The sequence below is a fragment of the Cnephaeus nilssonii genome, assembly GCF_951640355.1.
Source record: "Cnephaeus nilssonii genome assembly, chromosome: 7".
NCBI lineage: Eukaryota > Metazoa > Chordata > Mammalia > Chiroptera > Vespertilionidae > Cnephaeus > Cnephaeus nilssonii.
The window spans coordinates 50,545,580-50,560,192 of NC_137078.1; the positions used below are offsets into that span (position 1 = coordinate 50,545,580).

General features: G+C 37.0%; 2 protein-coding genes across 4 annotated transcripts in view; one reads left to right on the forward strand and one right to left on the reverse strand.

Annotated features, from left to right (window-relative positions):
• Positions 1–2,829: 2,829 nt before the first annotated feature.
• FPGT (fucose-1-phosphate guanylyltransferase) lies at positions 2,830–12,460 on the reverse strand. Of its 3 annotated transcripts, none has more exons than XM_079777687.1 (4): positions 12,329–12,460; positions 10,886–11,053; positions 9,334–9,426; positions 2,830–6,672 (listed from the first exon to the last, which is right to left on the reverse strand). In XM_079777687.1, exons 1-4 carry the CDS (start codon positions 12,408–12,410, stop codon positions 5,234–5,236), a joined length of 1,782 nt encoding a protein of 593 aa, XP_079633813.1. In that variant the 5' UTR covers positions 12,411–12,460; the 3' UTR covers positions 2,830–5,233. The 3 variants fall into 3 exon arrangements, with proteins under 3 accessions (XP_079633813.1, XP_079633814.1, XP_079633815.1); XM_079777689.1 differs by having other exon boundaries at positions 5,549–5,855; XM_079777688.1 differs by lacking the exon at positions 9,334–9,426.
• Positions 12,461–12,681: 221 nt separating this feature from the next.
• Positions 12,682–14,613, forward strand: part of LRRIQ3 (leucine rich repeats and IQ motif containing 3) — a 93,193-nt gene continuing 91,261 nt past the window's right edge. The window contains exons 1-2 of the mRNA XM_079777686.1: positions 12,682–12,730; positions 14,316–14,564. Of these exons, the coding sequence (XP_079633812.1) occupies positions 14,316–14,564 (249 nt within the window). The 5' untranslated portion in view covers positions 12,682–12,730. The remainder of the gene's footprint in view (positions 12,731–14,315; positions 14,565–14,613) is intronic.

Here is a 14,613-nt window from a genome sequence, read left to right on the forward strand (position 1 = left end):
GTTGGGGGCAAACAGGCTGGCAGGGGAGCAGTTAGACATCAATCAGGCTGGGATGGGAGTGTTTAGGGGGTGATCAGACTGGCAGGCAGAAGCAATTAGGGGCAATCAGGAAGGCAGGCAAGCGAGCAGTTGAGACAGCAGTCCTGGATTGTGAGAGGGATGTCTGACTGCCCGTTTAGGCAGTTGGACATCCCTTGAGGGGTCCCAGATTGGAGATGGTGCAGGCTGGGCTGAGGAACACCCCTCCACCCCCGTGCATAAATTTCATGCACCGGGCCTCTAGTATGCACATAAGATTTTTGGTTAATCTTTTCCCACCACCCATCCTCCCTACCCTCTGAGATTTGTCAGTTTGTTCCATGTTTCCATGCCTTTGGTTCTATTTTATTCATCAGTTTATTTTGTTCATTATATTTCTTGTCCCAGAGACTCCTTACACTATCTTCATATTTTTTATTATTTTTACTTTTAGCTCTTCTGATTGGGTGTTTTTTGCTTCCTCATATTCTTGTAATACTGTACTGTTGAGTCCCTATAAATAATTAATTCAGTTAGTGTATGCTTAATTTCTGACTGGTCCCTTTTCATGTCTTTGAAATTCTCATTACTATCTTGAAAGTTTCACTAAGTCCCATGAAGCTCTCTTAGGTCCCTTGAAGCTCATTAGAATCCTTGAGTGACATTATAACCATTGTTTTGAACTCTGTGTCCAGTAGTTTGCTTGCCTCCATTTCTTTCATTTGTGACCTGTTTCATTGTCTCCACATTTTGGTTGCTCCTTTGTGTTTGTTTCTAGATATTAGGAAGAGTTGCTATGACTCCTGGAATTAGTAGAGTGGCCTTGTGTAGTAGGTGCCCTGTAGGACCCAGTGGCTCAGCCTCCCAAGTCATCTGAGCTGGACACTGTAGGTGCACCCATGTGGGCTGTGTGCACAGTCTTGTAGTTGAGCCATGACTGTTGTTGGCATCTCGGGAAGACACTGACCTCCAGGCCAATTGGCTGTGAGGACCAACTGCAACTACAGTGGAAGAGATTCTGTGCAGGAGATGCATCTACAGAGCAGGACTTGCTTCAGTGGGGCTTTGGTGCTGACTCTGTCCCTTGAGCATATCACTCATGGGTGTGGTAGAGTTGTAATCTGGTGTGGTCTGAAGCTGTCCACTGGGTGCACTGGCTCTGCGTCTCCCAGGAGGTGCAGTCAGCCACTGCCTGGGGCCACCTAGCAGGAGCTACAGAAGGATCTGCAGTTGGCTGCTACTTGTATTGAGCTTGGAAGTGCCCAGGCAAAGCCAAGCTGTGAAGCAAGGCAGGCTGGTGCTAGTGCCAAGTCTTGGGCCTGTTATTGATAGGTATGGGCATGCTGATGCCAACTGCTGCCTGTTTAAGAGATTTTAGTAAAGCCTGAAGCCTGATTCAGGATAGGCTATTCATATGGAAAAGCAGCTGCAAACAGATTAGATGGGGCTGCAAACTGAATGGAGTAAGGTCTCAGGGAATCATCAGGATGGAGCAAACAGTGTGAACCAGGCTGATGGAAACTCAAATATGGCTGCCAGTCAGCTCTGTGATGAGGGATGTTCTAGTACAGGAACAATGACCCCTGCAAGCACCCCTGTCTGGAAGAAGCTGCCCAAGTTCCTGACAATCCAGTTCCTCCCCGTATGTCCCTGGATCCCCCAAAGCTGTTGCCCAGTGCAGGAACCCAGAGGGAGTGAATCCAAGTAAAGTTCATGTGCAGGCCCTTTAAGAGGAACTGCCTGGCTCTCCAGTAGCCTCCATGTCACTCCGCCACAATCCCTGCTGGCTTTTGCAACCCAAAATTATGGGGACTTCTCTTCACAGCTCTGGAACCCTATCCTGGTGGTCTGGTGTGGGGCTGAGACCCCTTGCTTCTCACAGGAGGCCTCTGCAGTGGAGATATCCCTCCCAATTAAAAAAATTCCACATGTGGATGTCAGATCAGCTGGTTCCACTCTTCTGCCCCCCTGCCTCTCCTACCAGTCTCGATTAACTTTCTTCTTTACTTCTCTACTTGTAGGACTTCTAGTCAGCCAGCTTTCAGGTGGTTCTGAATATGGTTGTTCTGTGTTTTAGTTGTAATTTTGATGTGGTTGTGGGAGGCAGTGAGAACCATGTTTACTTATGCTGCCATCTTGGTTCTCTATCCCTTAGTTCTTAACATAGATGGAAACTGTTTCATTCGCTAAATAACAACAAAAATAACATCTAAAAATCTTTCAGATAACTTTGAACAAATTTATTTATTTTTTTTGGTTTTTCTTTCCTTCTTAATTCTGCTAGACTATATACATCAAGGTGCCCAAATTCTGGGTCTCCAAGTTGCTCAAGTCCAGAAGACAACATGGTGTATGCAAATGGCATCCCTGGTATTTCATAGTACACCAGTTATCAGCTGTATGTGAGAGCCATACATACATTTTGCAGCAGGCGAAGTTTGGATTTCGGCTCTATGCTCAATTTGGTTAGCTTTACCTAACATAGGAAATATTGCTTAGCCTCAGGAGATGAATAGATCACCACAGGTTCTGAGAATTCTGCATTAATACCATTAAACATTTTTGATTCTAAACATATCACTTAGATTTTTGAGTTTTTATTTCAATTTAGTATATACATGGATACACATTCCTGATATCCTTTTTGCTTAGTTTGGTAAATAAATGCTGAAGGTAGAAGACTAACACCAAATGATGGATTTTGCTTTTCATGCCCCTCTTGGTCACTGTTAATTATTAACTCATCAATAAGTTTATAAAATATGTTTAATTACACATTGTAGCTATCCTTTACAAAACTAGAGAGTATATGATTTAAGGGCTGTAATTTTATGAAATAAAATAATAAATCTAAGAAAATGTCCAATTTCTTATTTATACGTGCTCAGGATTATCACCTCACTGAATTAGGAACACTATTGGTGATACATAGATGGTACTACATACCAAATAATTTATCTCAAGGCAAGAGACACTGACAAATTCTTGGGAAATGATAACATTTCAAAGCAGCTAGAATCCAGACATTGTGCAGAATTATGCTTAAAATGGTGACCATCAATTTGTAAGAAACCACCCACTGACTGAGTAGAATCCACATTCTTCTAGAGATATGATTAAATTGAGGCAAAAATGAAACTCAATTTTGTCAAATAGCATCAAAAAGTTGCAAAACAGGTATCTGGAGTCCACTGCTTGAAGGAAAACCCAGACAGTAATGTAATGGAGGCACTTAGGAAATGCATTTGACAGTACAGAGGATGGTACTAGGTGGAAACGTGTGGACATCAATAAGTATTCAATTGAAGAGTGCTTTAGAAAAAAAAATGTCTCTGAATGTGAAGTTTTAGAAAATGACTGACTATATTTCAATACTGTATTTTGATCCTTTATATGTATATGTAAGCAGGTAAAATAATAAAAATATGTAAGTGCATTTAAAAGCGATCACCAATAAATATAAAAATGTCAAGTAACAAAGAAAGCATTGAGTAACATTTTATTGGTAGTGTTTTCTCTTTTTTGTGGAACATAAAATAATGGTGATTCTTAATAATTGATAGCCTTTTAGATTGTACAAAATTATAGATTTAGATTATACTGAGAAATACAATATTGAACATTTAATAAATGATAACATAATATCCTCTGAAAACTGTGCAAGTAAATCAGTAAATGCTACACAATAGCTACTATATATCTTTATTTTGTCCTTGGAAAGAACCTTTAAAAAAGAAAAAAACAAGACATAAATATCATAATTGAGAGTTACAGACAAGTCACTTCTGGTTTACCAAATAATTATTTTCATTTTGTCATTGGATACATCAATAAAAGTGACACAGACCAGTTCTTATTTCAATTTACTCATGTTAAAATACAAACTCTTACAAGTATTTTCTGTAATTCTTATTAGACTTTGGTATGAGCACATTTCACTTATGTACTTATATCAAAACTAGAGGCCCTGTGCACGAAATTTGTACACGGGTAAGGTCCCTAAGGCTGGCCAGCGATCAGGGCCAATCAGGGCCTTCCGGCTGCCAGCTGGGGCTTTCCTTCATTCTTCACCGCCCCCTGGTGGTCAGTGCACATCATAGCATGCGATTGAACTCCAGGTCAAACTCCCGAGGGGACACTTTGCATATTAGGCTTTTATATATATATATAGATAGGTACACATAACTTGGGATACCAGCCAATTTTTAGTTCTTAAAGCTGTTTATCATGTGTGCATTTTCTTAGTCTTTCTCTTCTTTTGGCTCCTTTCTGCTATCTATCTTTTGGTTATTACTTCTCAGCATCATTACCAATGCATGGGCAGAAAATAAGAAATGAAAAGTAAAATCAGTCCATCTGGTAATTTAACAGTTCTATTAAAGAGATTAGTATGAGGATGAAAGTAATGCTCGGAATAAACATATTATTACCAGTGAATCCCAATTATTCCTACCATCTTCCCCACACAGATATTTGACTTTTGTGGGTGTGTATGCTTTCCTATGGATGAAAATTTAGGGAACATTTTTAAGATATACAAACACATTTTCAAGTTTATATGGATAAAATAACACATATACCCTTTTTTGTTTCCTTTTGGTAAGATCAATAAATGAGATTTTTAGCATCAATTTCAGAGTTGTTCATCACTTATCAATTAAGATTATCACAATATTTTAAGCATTAATTTAATCTAAATTTGCCAGTTATAAGTCTGTCCCTGCAAATGTTATTTTGACAATATTCCTACAGTGCTCTGAAGATCAGATAGTATGTTATTTTTATTAGTTAATCAGTAGAATTCCTACATCTGAGACGAGAACTGCCAATAAACACTAAGAACTTTTTTGGAACTGAAGCCCAAAAGAAAAGGGAAAAACTAAAGATATGTTTAGAAAATTACTTTTAAAACTAGTACATTATTATGAGAACAAACTAATGCTCCATAAATCCATCTTAATTTATAAAAATATTAAAATAGTAATAAACATCTAAAAATCCCTTTCCTGAACTTACAACCTTGAAATATTCTTTCTTCAAAAATGGTTTATCTGTATTTTTGTGTTACTGATGTTATGCTGCAGCAATTATGTTAATATAATTTTCATTAAATGACTTCAATAAAACAAAGAAAAGCATCTACAGAAAACTCCTATATTTGCAATCTAGCTCAATTAAGAAAGGCAAAGTATGCAATATTTAAGATGTCTCTAAATTAGAGTTTTCTACTCAAAGTAATTTCTAGAAAAATTTTCTCCCTATAGGTTATCATGTCTTCTACGTCTTTGTAGGCAAGCATTTCTTCAATGGACAACAGCTTACAGTTATTCAGGCTGAATGCTGACTTGCTTTGCACAGCATTTAACATCTTTATGGATGTTGTAACTGAATCATTCAAAGAAGTACAGACTGGGAAAATACGAGCATTCCACAAACTCAAACATGTCTTGTTTCCAGAGAAGAGCTCCTCTGTAACTTTCAGATTCCAAATATCTAAGCATGACAGGAAACAGACACCAAAGAATTGAAGTGACTTTATATCTGACAATGTTTTAACATTCCTTTTCAAGTTGTCTTGCACTCCAAATGCCATAGTTGAATACTTTAAGTGTCCATTCATCTTCAAGCTTAAGGAACACACAAAAGAATATGCAGGCAGGACAGCTGTTGTTATGATAGAAGAACCACTAATAATGCAGTTTTCCCCAACTGAAACATCAGGCCCCAATCTGGAGTACTCCACAACTGAGCCAGGTGACACAGAACATCTTGAATCCAATATACTTTGAATGATACAGGATGTGTTACCAAAGCATTCTGGTATTGCTGGAGAGATGCTAAAAGCTATGGACTGTAAGCCAAGCTCTGACTTCAAACTGCTAGCTGAAGTAAAGTGACACAAATATTCTTCAGTTGTGCCAATGTGATAAAATTTGGAGTTATTAAGAACAACAACATTTAGTGATGTCCCTTTAAGAAGGTGAAATATTCTCTGCCTCATGTCTACCAAATCTGACTCTTCTTTAGTGACATTTGATGTGTTTCTGGTATACTCCACAGTTGCTCCAGATCCCAAAGCCTGCAGAAAGTCTCCATAGGCATCTATTTCACAGTTTAGTGTGCCTATTTTTTCATAAAAAGCAAGTAACTTTTTTGCTGATTTATGATCCATGTAAAATAGGCTGTCTGTGTAGACATACTCAGATTCAAATTTAAGAGAGGCAGTGTCACCCCCAGACAAGTCCTGCTGAGAAAAATTTCCAGGTCTATACACAGCATTACACTGACACATCCTTTCTATGCTGGGCTTATGAAGGAAACGATGGCAACACCGATATTCGAGGTCTCTGTATTCTAAACAATTGGAAGGTTCCAAGACAAATACTCCATGTGTGGTACCTACAGTCAAGCTAGAAGGATGAGCTAAAGCAGTAAAGCCAGGCTTGTCAAAACTGATAAACTCAGATTCTCCGATACTATAAAGTTCAATATCATCTGCACAGGTAACCAGAATCCCAGGATTCATATGTGAGGGGAAATCAATGTACATGGCTAGTTTTAATTCTAACATCTGATAAATAGGGTTACCAAAAGGTAAAGCAGTGAAAATTTTCCCCAGGGCACTTGCATTTGGAAGGCGTTGACTGTAGCCACCTATAAAATTAAATAAAATTACTCATAAAATGTTTCTATGAATGTTTTCAATAATTTAAAAACCCAGGGGCATCAGGAGTAACTCAAAATGTATCTAAAAATATTCAATATATACAATGTATTACTATAACTCAGGAAAGAATAATAAACTCCAGAATACAAATTCAAAGAAAAATTCTCCCCAATTCTTTGGAAATACTGTAGTTTTAAAGACTCTAAATTAGAAAAGAATTCCCATATACTTTAGAGAATGTGAACTGTTTTAAATCCACTGTATAGCTAATAAAATGGACCATGACCTCAAATCCACATTTTAAACAATTTCAACCATATTTAAATTCCTACAATAATAATCCACTTTACAGGGGTAAAAGCAAGCCACAAAAAAAATAATATACCAATTTCAACATTATCTACTAAATTGTACTTTCCAAATGCAGTGTCTTTCCTCAAATTATTACATAGACTTAAAGGAAGCAAAGGTGCATTTATGTAAAAGCATTTTAAAACTTATACTTCTTTTTAATTTAAATAGGCTTTCCCTCTAAGATTAGCCTAATGACTTCTTAATTGCTTGAAGTGTGTTCTTGTAAGTAAATTAAATAGCTTACATCATTTTCATGTTTAGTAAGTACAGTGAGAGGCAGTATTGCAATAGTAGAGAGAGTCAGACAAAATTGGGTTCAGACTCAGGCTTACTACCTGTTAAGTTTTTTATCTTTGGACACACTCCAAATAAGCAAATGTAGAATAATACTTGCCTTGTCATGTTTTATGAGATCAATTATACATGTGAAGCACTTGGCATGTAGTACACTGTTCCAAAGACTAGCCAGTAGCAAAGCTTAGCATTATAAGAATTAAATATTTTAAACTATATATTTTCTGATATCGAATTTAACTTTTACTAAATAATACTTGTTCTGGAATAAAACTATACATTTGAAAAATTTTTTGATGGCTTAGGAAAACTAATTGTTTTTATTTGAGTAATACTTAAAAATTTTGCTACATGTTCTTGACATCTTTTTTTTTTTTAATTGATTTCAGAGAGGAAGGGAAAGGGAGAAAGAATCATTGATCATCTGCCTCCTGCACGCCCCCTACTGGGGTTCGAGCCCACAACCTGGGCATGTGCCCTGACCAGGAATCAAACCGTAACCTCCTGGTTCATAGGTGGCTCAACCACTAAGCCATGCCAGCTGGGCTAAATTTGAAAATGTTTTACAGCCAGCCATAAAATCATAACTTGGATGCTTTATTTGAAATCATCGTTACAGCCCTAGCTGGTTTGGTCAGTGGATAAAGCATTGGCCTAGGGGCTGAAGGGTCCCAGGTTCGATTCTGGCCAAGGACACATGCCCAGGTTGCAGGCTCGATCCCCAGTAGGGGGTGTGCAAGAGGCAGCTGATCAATGATTCTTATCATTGATGTTTCTATCTCTCTCTCCCTCTTCCTTCCTCTCTGAAATCAATAAAGAATTAAAAAAAAAATCACTGTTCTGTATAACAATCATAAGAAATAGAAAGTGCGTTGGAAGCCACGGTGCCAGTCCATGACAAAGTTTTCATCAGACCTAATTCATAGAGAAATATAATAGAGGTTTTTACAAAATAAATATTTTCATACAACTAAACTTCTCCAATTAAAACAAACACCTACCCTCTGTTCTGAGATTATTTCTTTCCTACTTTTCTGCTTTACAATGACCTCTTTTATATGTAATTTTCCCTCAGGTATTTTCTCATCAACTCCATGTTTTGTCACCACCTTTTTATTCTTGTAACTCCTTCAACGATTGTAGACTTTGTCTACCAATAATCAAATAAAAATGCAAGATATAAGGTTTCTGGCAATTGTATGGGGATCACAGTGCTAAACCAGCCTCTTCCCTACAGCAAGAATCCCTTCTAAAGACTTATTGAAAAATGTTCACATTTTGATGAGCTTTGTCTTTGGAAAATAATTTTGTACATACATACTAAACATAATACCCATAAATAGTCAATGTATGTGATCCACAATTTTAAAGATAAATATTGTGGAAAACATAATATTACTTACAAACTAAAAATATCAAAAAAAGCATAAAATATTTGTTTTCAAAGCAGACTAACTTCTAAGACCAAAAAAAAAAAAAAAAAAAAAAGGAAAGTTCTAAGACAGTGGTTCCCAACATGGGGCACAATGTGATTTTTAAGAAGGGCAATTAACAGTGAATTTTTTGCATTTCTTATGGTTCTAAGGGCCTCATATTATATAAATATATAGTGAAATATTTATGCATTTCAGTTCTCTATTATATGTTTTGAAACTTATTTGCTATTTTTTCATATCACTTCACATTATTATTATTTTTTAAACAATTTCTTAGTGATTTCTTCCTCAGTACTTCAACTGTCCTTTCGTTCTTTTATTTTTCTCTTTCATGGATGCCATGTTCTTTGGAAGCTTGTTTAGACCAAGTTAATGGCCTTTAAGGCTTCCTCCACTTGAATAGGAGTTCACTTTTTGAATAGTAAGAATTATATGTCACGGGGTGGTGCGGGGGTGCGGGGGGAGCATCAGGATTTTAGTGATGCTTAGGTGGGTCATGGCCAAAAGAAGGTTAGGAACCACTGTTCTAAGATATCAAAGGTAATCAGTAAAGTATAATTTTACCAGAGTGAATTAATAGGATGGTAAAAGAATTCCATTTATCTCCATATAGCTTTTCCAAGTATCGAAGGGCACAAAATGTTGATCCTCCATTACCTTAAAAATAAAGTTAAAAATGTACACTTTATTTCATATAAACCTACTAAAATTTTGTAAGTATGGTAAATTTAGGTATCAGAACTCTGAGGATATGGCTTGCTGGCTACAATTAACTAGGCAGAGAACAAAAATATGGACAAAAGAATCAATTTAAATACACATTTCATAGCAATTAAATAAATAAACAAACAATTAGCAATGAAAACCAGAGATCAGACCTGGTAATAAATGATGAGCTAATCTTCTCCCGAAAATATTAATACACAATAAATTAATTAAAAAATAGGCAATCCACAACACCAGAAAACTGTAAATACACACAAACACACACACACACACACACACACACACACACACACACACACATATATATATATATATATATATATATATATATATCCCCACTGTATTATATGTATAATTCACTTGGAATGACAAATTGCAAAAACCATTTAAATAATTCTCCCTTATGACAATCAAATATGTAAGTTAAACTTGCTTTTTAAAAAGTTTTTTAGAATTTGGTTTCCTTACTAGTTACCTTGGGCAAGTTATTTAACTTTCTGTGCTTCTAAATCTCATCTATACAATGGGAATCATATAGTACTGACTGCTAGCTGTGAGGATTAAAACATGGCTAATTAGAACAATGCCAATGTCAGATGTAGATATCCTATCTCTGGTATTAAGGGGATTCAGTTTTAGCATTACATGAAATACTGCCCCCACAAAAATAGCATGCAATGACAGGTTAAAAGGCAAACTTTATGGAAATTGGATTTTTAAAGTAAATATCTCTGATATATAAGCCATTAGACTGTGCTCTTTTGTATTCTGCAATTGTGGACCCAAGAAGTCAAGTAGTATATATTTTTCTTGTTTTGATCTCCTTACATAAATTTCTGAAGAAAATGTGGAGTTTGCAGGGATCTTAGGAACCCGACTGATAAGGTCCAATGGATTATTTACCGTCTGAATAAATTTTATTAAAATTAATACAATTGTCTTTTAAATAACATAACATTTGGGAAGTTTTTCATGGTAAGTCACAATGTATAAGAAAGTTGCTAAGCTTTGCCCAGCAGGCATGGCTCAGTAGTTGAGTGTAGATCTATGCCCCTGTCATTTCTGGTCAGGGCACATGCCCAGGATTGCAGGCTCCATCCCCAGTAGGGTGCATGCAGGAGGCAGCCAATCAATGATTCTCTTTCATAATTGTTTCTATCTCTCTCTCCCTCTTCCTTCCTCCCTGAAATTGACTAATATATATATATATATATGAAAGTTGCTATGACTTTTATCATTTTTTAAAAACTAGTGAATTCACATAAAAATTTTAAAGTTAGTAAAGACTAAAGAAGATATGCAGTTTATAAATTACATGCCACAGGAAAACTTTTCTTCAATGATTATTCTACCTAGACTCTATGATATAAATCTGACCATAAAAGCTTACCAATTTTGGCTCCAGCAGGATCAACAAAAACATGATATTGAACTCCAAGGGGTAACTCCTTTTTTTTCAGCTTTTCTGACAGCTGTTGCTTATAAGCAAGTTCTTGTTTTTCATCAGCTGCTGTTATTGCAACAATGTCCCAGAACTCTCCAGCTGCCACAGGTTTGCCTATGTGAAAAAACAACACGGAAATGATAAATATCAGAATTCTCTGTTACAGGTTTACTTATTTGGAAAGAGGGGAAAACAAAGAGGTAATATTATCAACTTCATAAATGTATCTTTTGCTTTTGAGAATTAAGCAATTAGTAGTCAGTGTGATTAAAATAATTCTGAGGACTGTTCATAAATTATGTTTTTTTCTCTTTTAGATTACTTTCTTCTTTTTTATGATCTACAGACCCATTTATTTAGATATTCTATTAAGAGAAATATTACTGATTTTCTAAAGATTATCTCAATTCTTAAATAAGAAGACAAAGGAACAAATAAATGAATCAATTTTCATATTATTAGGACTAGTGTTCCTTGGCTAAGAAAGATTCAACCCAAATATCCATTACTACAATGTTGCTGTTTATAAATGTGGGTACTTTATTTTTTACTACCTTAAAAAGAGCCATGCAATTTTACAAAGGCTAATGGAGTATGACATACAATTTTGGGTAATAGGAAAGTTCCCAACTCCCAGATGAACTCATTAAAAGACAGACTAAACTTTTGGTAGACAGCTGGAAGCTCTTTTTTATTGAAAAAAAGATAAAAATTGTTCTTATTAGTTAACGAACAGGACTTATCACCTAGAATGTAATAGTCCTGAACGTTTTACTGTCATCCTAGTATTATTTCCTGTATTCTTAAAGCAGTAACTTCATAAAAAAAATAAGGAATTTTATTACACAGTTGTACAAGGAATGACAAGTGACATAGCCTTAAAAAAAAAACATTTTGATTCACCCTCACTCGTTTTAATAATCCATAATCCCTCCGTGTTTTAGTATATATATATATTTTAACTCAGTAAGCGTTCACATCACGGAACAAATTGGTGAAGTAGGTAGGGAGGTGGGAGAAGGCTAAAAATCACATTTGTAAAGGTCAAAACACTATGTTTTAGATATTTCAGATTTACTTAAATCATTTGTGTTAATGAACTAACCAAATGCATAACTTGAATTTATAGCTTCACTAGCTATACCTGTATCTACCTATCTACCTAGAAACTAGAAACAAAGTTAAAGAAAGTGACAAGCACTACGTAAAGAAAGGACAGTGAAAGAAAAGAATAAAACATTCAAGGTGTATTAGCTACGCTTGGGCCAGCGTCCTGGGCCCACAGGTGAGAGAGAACCATCCCGGAAGTGACAGCCCAGCAGATTTCACCGCACGTCAAGGACCCTCCCTTTCTAGGGCCCGGGCGGGCCGGGCTTCCTCCTCCGGTACCTCTCAGCTCGGAAAACCTCTGCAACTTTTGCTGGGTGGCTTCCCGCAGAGACAGGCCCGGAGGGACATGTGCACCGGCCATATCCCCGCCTCTGCCGCAGCCGGCTGTAAACTTCCAGGTAGCCCACCGCTCCACGCAGCACGCATGCGCCCTGGACTTGTCACCCGCGCCGGGTCCGGCTGCGCCTAGCCCCGCCCCTTCCGTGCGTCACTCACGTAGCCACGCCCCCGAAGGTCTTGGTGCTGGCGCTGGGGGAGCTATGATGGGGTAATCCCGGAACCTGGCCCCCGTTTCCTTAGTGATGGTCTCTGGAGCTGATGGCCACGTAGCGATTTCTCAGTCTGTGGCGGGCCTGGCCTCTAGTTCCCAAACTCATAAGGCCTCGCAGCTCGGTTGACCCGGTGAGTGGGACAGGTTGGGCGACAAGATTGCTACAACTGACCCGCTAAGGGGAAGACGAAAGGACACGCCAGCTTCCAGCGGGGTCTCTGGAGGCGATTGTCTTTTTCTGACTCCTGGTTTGTTTCATTCAGGAGCAGTTCCCCAGAACCTCTAGATAGTTAATTCCCCCTCTGGGCTCCATCGGAAGCCTTCGGCCCCAACCCTAGGGTCTAGACACATAATCGGAACATTTACAACCTGCATTCTCTGCAGGTGTGTGGCTTCTCGGCCTTCGCGAGGTCCAGGATCCACCCTCTCCGTTTTGAGTTCACAGTTTTTAGAAGTTGTGTATCATTCATTCTGCCACCAGGCCCTTTACCTTTGTGCTGTTTTGGTTAACTCTCTGCCATCCTTTTGTATATGCAGATTAATCAAGAACTTGCAGTAGCATTCCTGGGGATAAATCAGCCTTATTAGATGTGTTTTTGGTGGGTTAACTGTGTATTTCTCTGGCAAAGCACTAGGTCTATAATGAGTTTTATAGATCAATGTCTTCATCTTGACGCATCAGAGAGCTATGAATGAGAATAGTGACTTAGTCAAGGTCTCACAATTAGTGAGAGGCTTTAGCGAGGTATTTCGATACTGCATGCAGACATCACTCTGTCACACCATGCAGTTGGATTTACTGTAGAGGCCTGTCTTCATTGAAGTCTTTATCAGGACCTTAGGCATTCGAGGCCGTACAAGCTCTTGCCATGAACTTAGTTTTTATTTCTAAAGACTTGACCCTGTTGAGTTTGTTGTGCTATTATTTATTATTTATTGTCTTTTTCATATGAACAATTGTAACCTACTTTTGCCCCACCCTGTATAATGTAATTGCTAATTATCTCTTTAGAAAATAAATATAACAGTTGAAACCCTGCATTGCACCTTAATTTCATTTAGTTGCATTTTTTAGCCCCTCCCACAAAAAATACCACTTTCCTGAGCTAGGAGTTCATAATTCAAATAATTTATTTATTTAAAATACCTTTTAGCAAAAACTATTATACAAGGTCTGCTAAGATAGTTTCCTTTGTTTGTTTTAGTTGTCTTGCCAATAGTTGATGTTTTCATATCAACTATTTTACTGAATTTCGTTTTCTCTAAGTATTTTAGGGATAAGAAAGTTTTTCTTCCTCTTACTGGTTAATTTATTGGTGAGGGCAAAAATACAGTTTTGAGTTGTAGTTATATAAATGTTAGACATTTAAGATGCTTTAAGATAGATTTTATGGGAATCAGATTTTTTTACAAAAATTAACTTAGTTTCTATCTATTTTTATTATCACTATTAGCAAATGTTTTTTATTTTCATACTAGAGGCCCGATGCATGAAATTTGTGCAAGGGCCTTGGCCCCGCCCCCCACCTGCTGCCGCTGCGGCCAGGGGCCTCTGCCACCTATGCCTCAGCCCCCGCCCGCTGTGGCTTTGTCTGGAAGGAAGGACGTCTGGAAGGATGTCCAGTCTAATTAGCATATTATTCTTTTATTATTATAAATGGATTTCTTTTGAAAGTAGAAAAAACATTTTTAAAGGAGTTTATCATTTTTTTCTAGATGTTTCATGCAAGTATCACAAAAGAGCTAATCAGTCATGAAGAATGGAGTCACTATAATGAAAACATAATAGAAGATCAGAAAAATTTTGTTTTTGTGAAGTTCACTGGTCTTCATTTAAAATCTATGGAAAGTTTGCAATATTGTGTCTCTCTTACAGTATGCATCTTCTCAAACAATTTTATTACCAATATTAGTCCACTTCAAAGTTGTATAAAATTAGTCAAACTTGATCTCCATGGGAATCAGGTAAGCAATAGCCATTGCAGATATTTTCAGATACATGAAATTATATTTA

Coding starts and splice junctions, on each gene's coding strand:
- FPGT (XM_079777687.1), bottom strand. CDS start 12,410: ATGGCCGGTGCACATGTCCCTCCGGGCCTGTCTCTGCGGGAAGCCACC. Junction 11,054..12,328: donor GAGGTTTTCCGAGCTGAGAG/GTACCGGAGGAG, acceptor TTTTTCACATAG/GCAAACCTGTGGCAGCTGGA. Junction 9,427..10,885: donor TCCTGCTGGAGCCAAAATTG/GTAAGCTTTTAT, acceptor TTTATTTTTAAG/GTAATGGAGGATCAACATTT.